Source organism: Hyperolius riggenbachi, chromosome 4 (genome assembly GCF_040937935.1).
Source record: "Hyperolius riggenbachi isolate aHypRig1 chromosome 4, aHypRig1.pri, whole genome shotgun sequence".
Classification (NCBI taxonomy): Eukaryota; Metazoa; Chordata; class Amphibia; order Anura; family Hyperoliidae; genus Hyperolius; species Hyperolius riggenbachi.
The window spans coordinates 410,303,189-410,320,371 of NC_090649.1; the positions used below are offsets into that span (position 1 = coordinate 410,303,189).

General features: G+C 43.4%; 1 protein-coding gene across 7 annotated transcripts in view; it reads right to left on the reverse strand.

Moving 5' to 3' along the window:
• Positions 1–15,357: 15,357 nt before the first annotated feature.
• AFTPH (aftiphilin) overlaps positions 15,358–17,183 on the reverse strand; it is a 91,309-nt gene continuing 89,483 nt past the window's right edge. For all 7 annotated transcript variants that reach the window (XM_068232330.1, XM_068232333.1, XM_068232335.1 and 4 more), the window contains 2 exons: positions 16,999–17,122; positions 15,358–15,914 (listed from right to left, as the gene is read on the reverse strand). In XM_068232330.1, coding sequence (XP_068088431.1) covers positions 15,770–15,914; positions 16,999–17,122 — 269 coding nt within the window. In that variant the 3' untranslated portion in view covers positions 15,358–15,769. The remainder of the gene's footprint in view (positions 15,915–16,998; positions 17,123–17,183) is intronic.

A 17,183-nucleotide genomic window follows, 5' to 3' on the forward strand; every position in this document is an offset into this window, starting at 1 on the left:
GAAGCATTCATGCATGGAGGAAAAACCTGCACATGAGGAGCTTCACTCTGGGAGTGCGGCCAGAAGATGAAGAGGTACCCTGTGCTGGTACAGTGGCTCTGTGAGGGTCTGAGAAGCCTCTGGATCATCCAGAGTCTTCCAAATACAAATACTGAGGTAAGACTCCCCCCTCCCCCCGACCAATTTTACCACCTCCATGTAGTATGAGTTTACCAACACCATTTGATCATAGTATTCAAAATCTGTTGGCCCATTATACTACCTGAAGGTGGTAAAATTGCCTGATCATTGGCCAATCAAAACTGAAGGCATGTATCATGCTTAACCACTTAAGCCAATCTGGACGGATATATATGTCCAAAAATCACCACTCAAAGGCAAACTGGGCGTCCAGCAGTGTTGCTTCCCTTGTGCACGCGTATCTGCATGCAGGTGGCTAGTTCCCTGCCGCTATTACAGGGGATTGATTGCTGAAGAGGAAACGGTGTTCCCCGGAGGCAAACAATTCCCTGCAAATGAATCAAATGCCTCCAATCAGGAGGTATTTGATTCATGAACTGGGAAATGTAAAACAAAAGATCTTGCACTCCCTGGTATCTTCCAGGAGAGTGCTTAGTGCCACCTAGTGGCAAAAAAAGTTAAAGTACAAATGGAAAAAAACCCAAAAAAAACAGAATACACACTAAATAAAAACTGATTGACTCCCCACCTTGCCCATTAACTAAAAAAATAAACACGTTTACAATTTTTTTAAAAAAAATTAGTTAAAAAAAAATACATAAATTGTTACCTTAGGGACTAAACTTTTTAAATATGTATGTTGTGAAGGTAGATTACTATACACCTTATTACCTTGACCCCATATGGGCTTGTAATTAGTGATGGACGCAAAACTGAAAAAATGCATCTATTTCTAAATAAAATATTTGCGCCATACATTGTACTAGGGAAATATTTTAAACGTTGCTATAACCGGGACAAATGGGCAAATAAAATGTGTGGATTTTATCCACAGTAGAACGTTTTATTTTAAAATTATAATGGCTGAAAACTGAGAAATAATGATTTTTTTCCATTTTTTTTTCTTATTATTCCTGTTACAATGCATTTAGAATAAAATAATTCTTAGCAAAATGTTCCACCCAAAAAAAGCCTAATTGGTGGCCAAAAAAAACAAGGTATAGATCATTTACGTGTGATGAGTAGTGGTTTTGGCGGATGAATGGGAGGAGCACTGACAGGGGAAAATTGCCTTCGTTCTGAAGGTGAAAACACCTGCGGGGCTGAAGTGGTTAAAGTGAACCCAAAGTAAAAACAATTATTATTTATCCTCCTACTCCTAAAAATTACTTATTTACCTATCTCATGGTTTTATTTTATATTTAAACAATTGCAAAGTAGGTTGAATGTTTTACTGTCTTTAATCAGTGGCAGCCTATTAAGTGTCTAAGAGTTAGAAAAAGGTCAATAGTTCATATATTTTATTTTTCCCTGCCCTCAGAAGTTGTATTCTGCCAGGAAAACGTATTGCTGTAATTTACTTATTAGTAATGTTTACTATATTCCAGACAAGGTACCGACAAGACAAAAGCTGACACATCCATGCCTAGAAATTAATTATTTTGGACAGCACAATAAAACAAAAGATGTGCAATCTTGCGCTAACGCAGGTGAGAGGTCAAAGTGGACCGCAGACTGATCACACACTGGCAGCTCCTCAAACACTCGGCTGTGAGCGGACTACTGGAAAAGGAAGCAAAAGACAGGAGGAGCGCTCCGTAGTGTGATATCGTTTAATAAAATAAAAACTGCGCAATAAAAGATACACTTACTAGATGTGTATGAACAGTAGGCATTTAAAATTGGCATAAATGGATGACAGGTGTCCCTTCGGGGTGACTGTGTGCAGGTTACGTCAAGACGCGTTTCGGCGTATCCACGCCTTCGTCAGTTAACTGACGAAGGCGTGGATACGCCGAAACGCGTCTTGACGTAACCTGCACACAGTCACCCCGAAGGGACACCTGTCATCCATTTACCATCTGGATCCTTGCTGCCGCTGGCCACTGCAGCTTCAGGTTTCGCTTCCAAGAGGGGATGTCCTTTTTTCTGGGCTATATGCCAATTTTAAATGCCTACTGTTCATACACATCTAGTAAGTGTATCTTTTATTGCGCAGTTTTTATTTTATTAAACGATATCACACTACGGAGCGCTCCTCCTGTCTTTTGCTTCCTTTTCCAGCACAATAAAACAGCCTGGTTATTGATATGTTTTGTACTGTACACACACACACACGTTTATCTCACCATGTCGCATATCGCTTCAGGTACACTTTAAGAGTGTGTACACACATCCAATTTTGATTGGTCAATTGTAGTATGAGACCTTACCTACACAATATGTTATTATTTAAAATCTATTAGCCCTCACGGCCCCTTCCCCGGCCATAGACTCGCAGATACCCACAAGCGGCAACTCTGGAGGTAAACAATCTAACCGCTCTCCCGCCGCCTCCTCTGCCTCACCTTCTCCGGACTTCCGTAACGGAGACACACAGCATGAGCATCCCCAGGCAGACGGGATGAAGCTGCAACAATCACCCAAGACCATTTATAGAGAACAGCAGAGTCATCCAGTATACACCCCGCGCTCCCCACAAGTCAATAACAAGGGTGGAAGCGCCCCCTCATCACCTCTGCAGGGTTCCCCATCTCCACCCAGACAATATACAGGCCCCACTTCTCCCAATCTTTCTGATGGCGCAGAGTCATATATAGAGGTGGATCTTCACAATATATCAGATCCCTTCCAACGAAACAAGACCTCGAGAACTGTGTCACTAGAATAATGGATAATTACAAACAAGAAATGGCAGAATTCAGACAAGTTTTCAGCCATGTAACTCACAGGCTTGAGGAGATAGAAAAGCGTCAGGAGGAGACTGATATAGCACTTAAATCTCAACAAAGCACAGTTAATGCTCACTCTGGCCACATAGCAGCCCTCTATATGAAAATAGACGACTTGGAGACTCGCCACAGGCGCAACAACATAAGGGTGAGAGGGGTCCCTGAAACCATTAAAGCCACTGACATAATGGCTACCACTGAGGCGATCTTTAATATGTTTCTAGATACTCCAAGAGATAACAAAATTGAAATCGATAGGGCCCACCGCTCAGCTCGCCCACCCACAAACGACCCAAACAAACCACGGGACATTATCTGTAGGGTCCACTTCTATAAACAGAAGGACGCTATCATGGCGGCTGCCCGCAAAAAAGGGGAAATTGATTTCGATGGGGCAAAAGTACACCTACTGCCGGATCTCTCCAGCCTAACCCTGCAACTGCGAAGAGCCACGCGACCCCTTCTAGATGCTCTACGTGATCGCGACATCATATACAGATGGGGCTACCCTTTTGCAGTTAACATTTCAAAAATGGCAAATCAGCGGTCTTTAACTCCCCCAAAGACCTGCAGAAAGTCAGAGACACTTTTGATCTCCCTGCTATTACCCTAGGCGACTGGCCAGTACATACATCCACCCTAGCCATGCCGCAGAGAGAAAGATGGAAGAACGTTCCTCCCCGCGGCAGATCCCAAAGGCAAAATCGTTCAGGCCCTTGACCTGGGCATCTAATATGCAAAATTGGATACCTCTGACTGCGCAGGATCTAATGCAAGGTTTAATGCAATGACCTATATCTCTGCTGTCCTCTATTTCTTACTATCTACTAATCCACCTTCCAGATATTTACGCTAAAATAACAAACATTATACGCCCAGGTGCATTGATGTGACTGAGATGTGACGATAATCCCTGTTTTTTTCCGTTGGTTTATGTTCCTTAGTTGTATAGCTAAATAGGCAGAAATGTGATATAATCATCTATGTCGCTATAGCAATAAGTTTGCTCACTTAGTTGTTTTTATGTAGGGGTCGGGGGAGGGGCGACCTGGGAGTCCCTACCTGGGTTCTCCACAATGCTTAATTCTTGGGCTGGTACTTTTCCATCCGCTCCCAGAGTTGGAGGCAGTATAGTACCTTTAAAACCACACACAAAATTGATGTGCTTTCCCTTCTCCCTGGATGACCGGGTCGCCCCACACTCGGCTGTTAAGAATCCAGAGTTATACTTATATACCAGTTTTGAACAGTTATGCCTTTTACGACCAAACGCCTAAGTAACCCCCTACATCTAGCCGTCACAATGCCCGCAAGATAGATAGGATTGAATAGAGATACTAGCATATCTAGTCTTATCAAAGTGATTGACAAAAAGGGATTACCTGCACCTCCACAGGAACACCTGGTTCTACCTCTTTAGTCCCACACACCTTAGGTTAAGGTGAAGTTCTAGTTGATCTATGCTGTAACGTACACTTGTTAGAATCATTATAGTTCTGGCTGTCGGGAGCCATTGAGCACGGCTGTAGGCCTCTACTCCCCACTAAATCGCTCACCATGATGGTATCTTTTATAGAGCCTAAGTGGTGTCCCTCAAGTGCTACGCACTATACATTCAGGTATCCTTACTACCTGATACTCAGATTGTATATATCTTTCCTCCTCTTGCTTTTCCCACCCGCTTTTCCCTCTTGTTGTGCTCCTTCCCTCACCTTCCCCAGGGGACAGGCCCGGGTCCACGGCATCAGATCAGGCCTATGTTGTATCAATATAAACTTCCAATACCATGGATAGATGCAATATTGTCTCATACAATGTAAAAGGGTTCAACACCCCTAACAAAAGATCCCAGACACTTTACCACCTTCACAAACAGAGAGCCTCCATTCTTTTCCTCCAGGAAACGCATTTCAAAACCAATAAAATCCCAGTACTCAAATCTAGATACTACAACAAATGGTTTCACAGCACCAACCCCCTAGCCAAGTCCAAAGGGGTCACAATCGGGTTCCACAAAAGCTTGAATATTAATGTCATAAAGGATCTTACTGATACACAGGGTAGATATATATTTCTCGTAGTCCAGATACACAACATTAAATACACCCTAGCAAATCTCTACCTCCCTAACCAGAACCAGGGCCATACACTCCTCTCATATCTCTCCAAGCTTGCCAAATTTGCCGAGGGCTCAATAATCCTGGGGGGAGACTTCAACTTATGCTTTAACCCCCAGCTAGACTCTTCCTCACAAAGATCACCTCTTCCAAAATCCATCCTCTCCCAATTAAAATCCAAACTAAACTCGCTTTGCCTTACGGATGCCTGGAGAACACTCCACCCCACAGACCGTGACTACACATTTTTCTCCACGGTACACCAGACACACAGCAGAATCGACTATGTTTTCCTCTCCCAGAGACTTTTAGACCAGGACATACAGGCCAGCATTGGCAACAGAGTGTGGTCTGACCATGCCCCAGTATACTGCTCTTTCTCCCTAGGGGGACCAACATGTTTTCAGAGCCATTGGAGATTAAATGATAATCTTCTCAAAGACCCCCTATGCAATGCGGAAATTAAAAAAGCACTAGAAAACTTCATCCAGGATCATGCAAACGACGACACTACAGCAGCAATAAAATGGGAAACATTAAAATTCGTGTTGAGAGGGGTCTTCATCTCCCATGGCTCTCGCCTTAAAAAAGAAAGAAGTGCGCAAATTTCTAAACTCCTCCTTGAGATAGAGGAGTTAGAAAGCACCCTGAAAAAATCCTATACAGCAGAATGTGATCTTAAATTATCTAACACCAGACAATCACTCCTATCTATCCTAGACCAAAAGACTATCAGCTAGGGAGAGATACCGGAGTACTATGCACCACCAGGGAGGAAAATGCGGAACACTCCTAGCAAGAACTCTGCATCCCATTACGCCCCAGACCAACATTCTCTCCATTAAAAATGCCAAAGGCCAACTTAATTACAAAACCTCTGAAATAGCTAAAGAATTTAATAACTATTACACATCCCTTTACAACCTCAAAGGCAAGTTCCATGACATGGACCCTGACAAACTAAAAAATAAAATAAAAGCTTATATTAACGCCACCCCCCTGCCCACCATAGAAGCCGAAACTCTAAAGGAACTAGAGACAAACTTCTCCGAAATTGAGCTGGCTACTTGTATAGGTGCACTTAAAAAAGGGAAAAGCCCAGGCCCGGACGGTTTCACTGGATCATTTTACAAACAGTACTCATCCCTTCTGACACCACTCTTATTGCAAACTTTTAACTCCATAGACGTTACCCATCCCTTTGCCCCTCAAACTTCCACGGCCCATATCACTGTGATCCCCAAACCAGGGAAAGACCCCAATTGCTGCACCAGCTATAGGCCCATTTCCTTGATCAACATTGACCTAAAACTTTATGCGAAGCTGATAGCGGAAAGACTTAAGCCCATATTGCCTAATATCATCCATACTGACCAATCGGGGTTCGTCTCTGGTAGAGAGGCAAGGGACAATACCCTTAAAACGGTCTCCTTAATACACCACGTAAATAGAAACAGGTCCCCACTCTGTATTATGTCAGTAGACGCCGAGAAGGCGTTCGGCAGGGTCCACTGGCTCTTCCTGGAACTTTCACCGGAACAGATAGGCCTAGGACCAATCCTCACTCACAAGATAATGGCCCTATATAAACACCCGAGCGCGAGGATCAGAATAAATGGGACCCTGTCGGACGCCTTCAAGATAGCAAATGGGACCAGACAGGGGTGCCCTCTCTCCCCTTTGCTGTATGTAATATGCATGGAACACCTAGCGGTAGCCCTAAGACAAAATTCTTCAATACAAGGAATCCATATAAAAGATCAACATTTTAAATTATCCATCTTCGCTGATGACCTTTTACTGTACATCTCCAACCCACATATAGCATTTCCTAATATCCTCGCTGAACTAGGAAAGTTTGGAGAGGTCAGCAACTTCAAAATCAACGTCAGCAAAACAGAAATCCTTAACATTAATCTCCCAGACACCACAGTTGCCACCCTCCAAAGATCCTTCCCATTCCGCTGGCAACCTAATCATATCAAATACCTAGGAGTATTGATTCCCAATGACCTCACCTAACTCTTCCAAATTAACTATCCCCCTCTCTTGTTTAAAATACAAAAAGAACTCGACAGCTGGACAAACCTCCAGCTTTCTTGGTCGAGCCGCATCAATATCATCAAGATGGATACCCTCCCAAAAATATTGTACACAATGCAGGCGTTACCTATAGACCTACCTGCCACATTTCTTAAAAAAACTCAAGCCATGATCCTACAGTTTTTCTGGAAACATAAAACTCATAGAACTAAATTCAAGCTTCTCACTAGGCCTAAATCAGAGGGAGGTATGGGACTCCCAGACGTAAAGGCCTACCATAACGCGACAATCCTAACACACATTTTAAACTGGTTCCAAGATAGGAAAAACAAACAATGGGTCAATCTTGAATCGGCTCTGTCCCACCTGGACCCCAGAGCCTTGCTCTGGATACCCCACAATGCCCGATTAGCTGTGAGTCCAGTTGCGTACTGGGCTCAGGTAGTCCTTAAGAAATGGAAGAGGATCAGAGACAAATTCAAACTCTCCACTTTATACAGCCCTCTAACCCCCTTAATGGACAACCCCCTATTTGCGTCAGGACTGAGACAGAACTCTATCCTAGGGTGGAACAGAGATTTTTGGCCCCAGATTAGACATATCACCTCGAGCAGAGAACTGTTAGGCAACTCAGAACCCCCCCCCCCCCAAACTAGACTGGCTCGCATGGTCACAACTCCTATGGTTCTATAAATACATCTCAGGTAAAGCCAATGTCCTTAGAAACCTGACACCATTTGAGCGCCTCTGCGCCACATCCTCCTCTACTGAACATAAAGTCTCCCTAATCTACTCACACTTGGCTTGTGCCAATAGCGAGAAGGATCTACTTAAGTTAACCGATACCTGGGATAAAGACCTAGGCCAACCTCTCTCCTCTGAGGAGTGGGAAAAAATATTTGAACTGACACATAAATCCTCCCCATCCCTAAACTTCCAAGAAAGAAACTTCAAAATCTACGCCAGATGGTATCGCACACCAGCTCAGGTAGCCAAATTCAATAAAGACACCTCGGATCTCTGCTGGAGGTGTTCCCGAGTACGGGGTACCAATATTTACATCTGGTGGGATTGCCCAATGATACAGCCCTTCTGGAGCCGGGTCTTCGAGATCCACCAGCACCTATACTGTAGGCCTCTGCCTCTGAAGGCCTCGACAGCTCTCCTCACGTTGCTACCGGGTAGAACATCCGCTATCAAAAAAATCAATCACGCCTCCATTATTAATTACAGCCAGGCTTCTTATAGCCCGCCACTGGAAATCAACTGATATCCCAAATATGACTGAACTCTTCAAGGAAATTAACCTTATTATGCACATGGAGGATTTATACACTCCTGCCCAAGACAACTCTGAGGCGTTTGTAGCAAAATGGGCTGTCTGGGTTGATTTCAGAGACTCGGCCGAGGCAATGGCTCTGCTGGAGTAACAATATCAACACAAATAACCCCTCACTACCTTAAAGTGCTATTGATCTTAGATGCGTCTTGGACCCGCCAGCCTATCCCTCTCCTACCTACTGTCTTTCTTTGTCTTTTTATCTTCTCTCTATTCACTCTTTCTCTACAGTCAGTACAAGAAGAAAGGGGTCCACCTCGAGAGATCTTGCTACACTACATATAAGGAGTCCCTATGCAATAGACAATTCTAAACTGCTGCATACTATAAGTAACCTGTATATTCTAAGCCACCGCTACCCATAAGACACAGTAGGCAATGGACATTGTGGCAGCTTCTGGTTGGACTTCCATAAACAATATCTCCTCTGGACTCCGTGTGTATTCTGTACCCAAGATTGTATGCAATGACTGTATGTTCTGTAATTCTCAGTTGTTTGTTATAACTCAATGTTGTTAAATCTAAAAAAACTTTCAATAAAAACCTATTTGGAAAAAAAAAATCTATTAGCCCTCAAACTACATGAAAGTGGTAAAATTGGCCAATGTTTGGTTAATCAAAATTGAATTGCATTACATTGCAGTCTGAATATGCCCAACTGGAGAAAAATGTATATTAATTTGCATACCTGAATCATTAACCCTTACAGTGAGAAAAACATAAAAAAAAGGAATACAGACTGTTCCATATGCAGGAGAGGCACTGTACATATACCTGTAAAGATGAACAATGGATTTTAGGGCACGTAAGGGTTTTAACAAAAGACAGAACAACAATAAAAAAGAAAAAAAGAACAAACCAGAAAACATAAATGATTTCATTTTTTTTATTCCTGTGTAAGCTAAAAGGAAATGTACACGCTTACATTTCAAAAGAATTTGGGCATGCACGCGGACCTCGCTGCTACAGATCAAATTCATTTTTCCATAGGAATTCTCCCATAAATTTACATCCCAAAGTCTTCAATGTATGTACAGCCTAAACCATAGCAACCTATGATTACGCTCTTTTTATTTAATTTTTTTACACTGTGCAAATCAGAAGGATAGTGGTACAACAGCAGACACAAATAAAACTAAATAATAACAGTAATCAAATTCTGCAAAAACACATTCATATTATTTTGGTCCTTCTTAACCCAAAATCAAGCAGATTAAAACCCGGATCATATCTCGTTTTATTTTAAGCACACAGAAACAAGATGGAGCAGGACAGACAGTCTGACGGGTGTGAATGAATGGCTTGATTGTAAAAAACCTTGTTGGATATAACCTATCCTGGTGGGTAATGGTCATCCTTCTGGAAAACTTATGGAGACGTATGTGATCAGTTTGGTCAGGTGATAGAAATGTAAGTCTCTGATTTGCTAGTCATGATCACGTGGTCACAGCAAATCAGAGCTTTGCACATCTATCAGCTGATCAAACAAATCACATGCTTCTCCATGAGGTCTCCTAGACATGACCATCACTACTGGTGGGCATTCCCATGAGCTGCGACTCCGTTCTTTTGACAAATGTGATTGTGTACAGGAAGTGCAGCAAATGAATACTGTGTAAATAGTATGTATTACTATTTTGAAGCCATTATACCAGTAAAGGCATTAAAAACGTTCAGAATCTGCTAAGAAACAAGCTCAGACTAGGGTTGCCGTAGAGACCTCGCTAGAGTAATAAGTACTGGTATCTGTGCAGCTCAACAATTTTAAACCGACTCCCTATGCATCAGTTTGACATAGCGGTGAGATGCTAAGTCTCCCCAAACTGTGGCCTTGAATATAGTATAGTAAAAAAGAATCATAATTTGATCACTTGGGGGCCTCAGCTGTCAACTAGGAGTCCTGATACACCTATAGTTCTTAGGGAGCAACAAGCAAAAATCTGATAATTCTCCTTTATCAAAATTATCTAAAATATATATATTGATGTGTGGGAGACAAAAGCAGTTGTCAGAACTATTCTCTGCAAAGCTGAAATCTGCAAGACTTGCATAATATGGCTGGCAGGCAGGTCCGGTCTGCCCATGATGCCAAAGTGAGGCGACTTCCTCAGGTTGCAGCACTAGGCAGAAACAGGAAGTGAAGAGAGTGCCTGGCCAACCTGTACTGGGGGCAACTGTACCTAGCTACCAACACTGGGGGCACCTATACCTGGCTACCTACCTAAACTGAGGGTGTTTTTGGGGGGCTCACTGCAGCTATAACGTGCAGTGCAAATTGTCAGGTGCCATGTGATCATTTCAATTGGGGGGGGGGGGGCACGCATCCTCACAAGTTTGCCTCAGGCAGCAAAAGGTTTAGCACCGGTGTTGTGTCTGATTACGCTGCCTGTGGATTTGCGCTGCCCCGCAAGCGCAGTAGGAGGCTGTGCGGCCACATTTCCTGTAGAATCATGCTGCTGGAGGTAAAATACTAAATATCTCCGCTCCCACACCTCTTACACTCCCCAAATTTTCAGGGTAGGGAGGGGACCCCCCGAACGACCTCTATGCCAAATTGCAGCTTCCGAGACCCGCTGGTTCCCGAGATAGATTTCTCTAATCTATCTCCTGAACCAGCGGGTCTCGGGGGCTGCAATTTGGCATAAAGGTCGTTCGGGGGGTCCCCTCCCTACCCTGAAAATTTGGGGAGTGTAAGAGGTGTGGGAGCGGAGATATTTTGTATTTTATCTCCAGCAGCATCATTAACTTCACACCGAGCATGCGTGCTACTCAGTGTGGAAGGGAGCTTCCGGGCAGCGCAATAAGACATTACACCAGCCCTGCTGGCGGGTCACTGTGAACATGTCTACAGGTAACTGCATGAAGACTATATTACACATTTTAATGGGTCTAAAAAAACCAACAAGTTTACTAAATGTTACAAACCAAGCTAAAAAGTTATCCCACAAGTTTAGGATTTTATTCAAGGTAGAAGTTGATATTTAAAGACTGGTTGAGACTAAGAATTAAAGGACATATTTAGTTCTTATAAAATCATTCATATACTTTAACCAATTCACCCCAAAGGGGTTTTTACCCTAATGGACAAGAGCGAGTTTCACCTTTCAGTGCTTATCCGTTTCATTTGCCAATAGGTTAATCACTACTAATCACAATGAAATGATCTATATCTTGTTTTTTTCACCAAAAATGTGGCTTTTTGGGGTTGATATTTGTTTCCAGTAAGGACTTTATTTTCTATGCATTTGAAAGGGAAAAAAAACACTATTTCTCCAATTTCCTCCCCTATAGTTTTAAAATAAACACTGCTACTGTACATAAAACCCACACATTTGATTTGCCTATTTGTCCTGGTTATTACAAGATTTAAATTATGTCCCAAAGTATGGTGACAATATAGGATTTGGAAATAAAGGTGTATTTTGTCTATGTTGTTTTTTGTTTTACTTTTCTCACGTGCACGCGCACAGCAGCAGCGCTGCTTAATTTATAAAAACCTCCTGGAGTGGTTAAGACGCTCCAGCAGGACGTTTTAATACACCCGCTTGTCTTTAAGTGGTTAACCTGGAAATATGGTGACTTCAAAAAACGTTGGACATTCAGCCAAAAATCCACCATACTCTGACATCACAATCTATAGCAGACGGGTTACTTGGGATTGCTTCTACTGTTACCATAGGTCTCTGCAATTCAGACTAAGGCCTCTTATAGATGGGTAGCTGAAGGCTGTGAATCCACAGCCTGCCAGCTGCTCTTGTCCACCGGCTAGGCCAGGGGTGTCCAAACTTTTTATGCCAAGGGCCGTATTGTCATTCTTGAGAATGCTAGGGGGCTGAACAAGCAAAATGAAACACAATTTTTGCATATTGCCGTTAGGCACACTATTCCTGTGACATTTTGTAAAAAAAAATAGTAACCCAAATACCATATGCAGTTAGCACAGTGGCACCTTCTAATCAGTGGCTGTTAATGCTGCTGGCATAGTGGCGGCTGCTAATCAGTGGCTGTTACTGCTACAGTGGTGGCTGAAGACCTGGAGGCGGAGCTGCGACACAGGGTGACCCCTGCATGTGGCACTCCAGCTACAGCCTGCATGGCTTTAACAACTGTAGAGAGGTTTGGGAGCCTCCAGAAAAGGCCCGGCGGGCCACATTTGGCCCCGGGCTGGACTTTGGACATGTCTGGGCTAGGCGCTTGTTAGTGCTCAGTCCTAGTGGTCAACAGGCGGTCCCCCACCATAGAGTCAGATATGAGCGTGGTGTTCAGACGCGGCATGTTGCAGTTTTCTGCTGTGGAATAACACCATTATGTGTCAAGTGATGATACAAATAGTGTTACAGCCGAGCAGAAGACGGGGCACTGAACTGCAGTTGAGCAGTCTGTCTGAAAGAGGCCTGTGCCCATCGCAGGAGGGCTGACACGATGCAAGAAGACCTGAAGGCAGCATCTTACTAAGTCTGCAAATACTGGGAGTCCTTAGTAAAGCTAACATATATAATGCAGATGTAATGCAACTCTACCAACCTAAAATATAAAAATAAATAAAAACTTAAGCATACCATTTAAAGTGTTCCCGAGCCGAAGCTCAGGTACTCAACATCAGACACTTACCTAATGAGAGGAAAGCCTCAGGATCCTATTGAGGCTTCCCTCCGTGCTCTGATGTCCTCCGTCGCTCAGCGTGGCCCCCCAGAAGATTAGCCACATTAATACATTGTCACTAATCCTAATGGAGCCGTGCAGCTGTTCCTGATCCAGTGTGGCTGCGCAATAGCCAACCCAGTCCGTGCATGTGCAGCAAGCCCGGAGCCACGGGCTCTGTGGTACAGCGCATGCACGGGAGGGCTCACGTGGCTAGTGCTCGGCCCGGCATCAGGGAGAAGAACTGTGCGGGCCCAACATGGGGGGGGGGGGGGGGGATGTGCTCAACAACCAGGGGGTTTAGATCAGTGAGGGAAGCCTCAGTAGGATCCAGAGGCTTCCCTCTATTAAGGTACGTGATTGATTTTGATCCCGAGCTTCTGGATCACTTTACATTGCAGTTTTACGTTTTCAAGTGGCCATGCACATTACAAGTTATTTTTTTAATTTAAAAAAAATTCAAATAATTTTCTTTATCATATTGATTGGAAAACCAGAACAAATCCACAATACACTAATCAATTTTCCTAAAAATTTGATTATTATAAAAAAAATTGTGAAAACTTATTTTTCTCAATCAAAAAAAAAAAAAATACATTTAATTTAATTTTTCTATACAACCAATGGGTGTGAACTGTTCAAGACCACCTTCAGAATGAGGATAGGTGTAAGCATGGCCGGCCTTTGACCTGGCCAGCTTCCAAGGGGGTGCCTATAGCTGATTGCCTATACTGAGGGCACCTACACCTGACTTCCTATACTGGGGGCACCCATGCTTGGCAACCTATATTGAGGGCACCTACACATGAAATCCTATACGGGGCTGAGGGTTTTTTTTTTCTTTTTTTGTTGGTGCTGTGCTATTATTCGAAATGGGGGGGGGGGGGGGGGGCAGCTACCTGAACCAATGATTGTTTTTATTAACATTCCTAAAAGGTTCTAAGCTTCATTTTTAAGTATATTCAGGATAATGCACTCTTTCCATCCATTCGTGGTTATTAATAGTATTTTTCTATTATACATATGTGATGTGTCACGGAGATCTGAGCATTTGGGGTGATGTGCCACGACGTCAAAAAGGTTGGGAACCATTCCCCTGAGATATCTCAGGAGAAAAGGTGAATTGCATGTGGGGTTGTGTATGTGCATGCACGTGGGAAGGGGATAAGGGGGGGGGGGGGGGGGAGCACAAAAATCAGGTTTCGCTCAGGCGCTGTGAAACCTAAGGCCGGCCCTGTGTAAGCGATTATTTGGTATTGTCTCCCAAGAAATGCACTGAAAACACCTGTGACAACTTTATAAATTAAAGTGGACCTGAACTCTCACAGGACAGAAGGAAAACAGAGAGAAAAGCACCTCGTATGTATTTAGAAAGTTTGGCCTGTCTAATTCCCCCTAATCTGTGACTAGTCTCTCAGCTGTTTCAACTCAGGAATCTCCTCTGCCACCTCAGTGCAGCTAATATGTAAACACAAGATGTTAACCCTATGTCTGCTTCCATGAAAGCAGGAAGTAGAAACACTTCAGATTTATTGCAGGATTTGTATCAGCTGTAACAAAGAAATTTGTTTTTCTTTAAAGGTTATTATGCTGTTGCTTATCATTTAGAACAAGGAGGGAGTTCTGAGTTCAGGTCTGCTTTAAACCCAAAAAATTAAAAATAAAACCAGAGTACTGTGTTAGTAACTCAAGGGAAATTTTTAGAACCGATCTACACTTAGAGGGACACTTAAGCCAGGAATAAAAAATGAGTTTTACTTGCCCGAGGCTTCTACCAGCTTCCTGCAGCTGTCCCGTGGCCTCGCAGTCACTCACGGAGCCTCCAGTCCCCCGCCGCCAGTTAGTTTAGTTTTCGCTGACAGGCCTGGCCACGCGTATTTTTCTTTGCGTTTCCATCTGCGATAGTGTCCTGCGCCTGTGCACATGAAGAAGAATACGCATGGCCAGGCCTGTGCAGGCGCAGAAAGCCCACCAGCTCCCTGTCAGAGCCTGTCAGTGAAAACGAAACTAGCTGGCGGCAGGGGGACCGGAGGCTCCGTGAGTGACTGCGAGGGCACAGGGCGGCTGCAGGGGGCTGGTAGAAGCCCCAGGCAAGTAAAACTGATTTTTTTATTCCTGGCTTAAGTGTCCTTTAACTCTAACAGAAAGAATAAATACTATTTACAAAGAGAATTATATTATTGCCCGTCTTGTAACAACTGATTTGCCAGAAGGACGGAGTGATGCTTTAACCTTGTCTCTGCCACAGGGCAGCTTATGCATTGATGTGCCTCCACACCTGCTGAAATCAACTCGACACACAAAATGAACAACACTGAACACGTATATGTAACAGTACAACAACGGTAATACAACTGGAAAAGAGAGGAGACATGTCACCTACACAGGCTCACAGGCAGTGAAGATTTTGTAGGTTCACGTTTGTCTATTTTTGATTTTTTAGTAAGAAAGGATCCACCAGTGTATGTAACCCAGCAAGTCAGAAAAAAAAATAGAGTTCCCCTTGCCATTATATACAAATTAACTGGAATATCTCTTATATAAATGAATGATTCAGTGTTGAACTATACATCAGAGTGTATATATACCCTTTGTAGTGGCTGCTCACCAAAAAAATCATCTGATGTGATTGTACACTGGAGCAGACAATCTAAATCCTCTTTAAAAAGTTTGGATATAAAACATCCAATGCATTTTGGATCTCCTCCTCATTCTGATCAGTCTTCCTGGACTTTAGAACTTGCGGAAGGCGTTAACGAGACCGGAAACATCAACACCTTGGCATGCATGAAAGACAAGTCGGGGAGGCTGGCAATTACTTTGGCAGCCTCGTCACTGAGGTTCTCATCTCTCCGAGGTTTCCTGGAGGCAAGAAGGAGAAGACGACACACTGCGTTATTCCAACCTCCAGTAAGAAAATGAGGAAACATAAAGCTGGAGATATTGCAAAACAAAGAGCTTGAACATGATTATGGCTTTGCTACTTTACAACGATGAAGCATACTGTATAATACCAGATGGTGGCTTGTATAAAATGTGCTCAGAGACAAAATATAGGGCTTTTTGTTCAGTGAAGCCGACTATAGAGGCGTGGAAGACAGTAAGTGCACCCCAGAAGTTCTCTTTTACGTGTATACGTCAAAATTGTATCTTTATACGCATACATGTAAAAACAGCGCCGGAAAATTTGAGTACAGGGTAAAGCCGAAAACCAGTTCGCCCTGCTCTTGCAAAAGTCCTGGCGGCGTTAATTACTATTCCCCCTCCAGGCCGACGTGGTCACCGGGGAAAGTCGTAATTACGCTGTTCTTTAAAGTAATTTGGGCTCCGTCATTCGCCGCCACGCAAATTACCTTCTGAGAGCCGCTATAGCCGTAATTCACAATACAGCCTATGGCGGCACATGCTGCTCCCAAATTTCCCGGTGCCTATTTGTTCTGTTACCCTTTATACAAATGGTATCTACAAATAAAGGGCGAGTAATTACACCAAAATGCTGTGAAATATTGCCCCTGCATTTACTCAATAAAATATTAACTAATGTGCAATTTCCATCTGATATTGCCACCTCTGGCATAAACTGCCTCAAGCGTGCGTTTTTTTAAACAGTCTGCCAAGCTTTGGCATGGACTAGGACAATTGTGTTACAACTTGTGACATTTGAGTGGGATTTTTACACAACTTGTTTCATATCATCCATCCCACAATGGCATTCAGAGCCAGGCTTTGACTTTGCTATCCCAGTTCTGTTTTTGTCTACCATTCCTGGGTGGATTTACTGGAGTGTTTGGCATTATGGAGGAAGGCCCCCCACTTCTGGTTGATTTATATAATCTACTCACAAACTGTCTCACATTATCATCAAACTCAAAAACATATGACCCTGCGGCAGAGTACGCCAACAGTGTCATATGCATAGCACCACAGGTTCAGCTTCTTGACTTACCTTGCAGATGTGCTTGTAGTCTCTGCCGTGGACATGAGTCTCGCGAACGCGTCGGTCACCTTGTTGCTGGCACTGGAGCATTCCACTTTGGAAGTTGTCAATGCATATAATTCAGGATCCACACCTTGCGGTATAAAATGATAATCAGTGATGGTAGACCGTAGTGTTGTCTATTATTAATCACT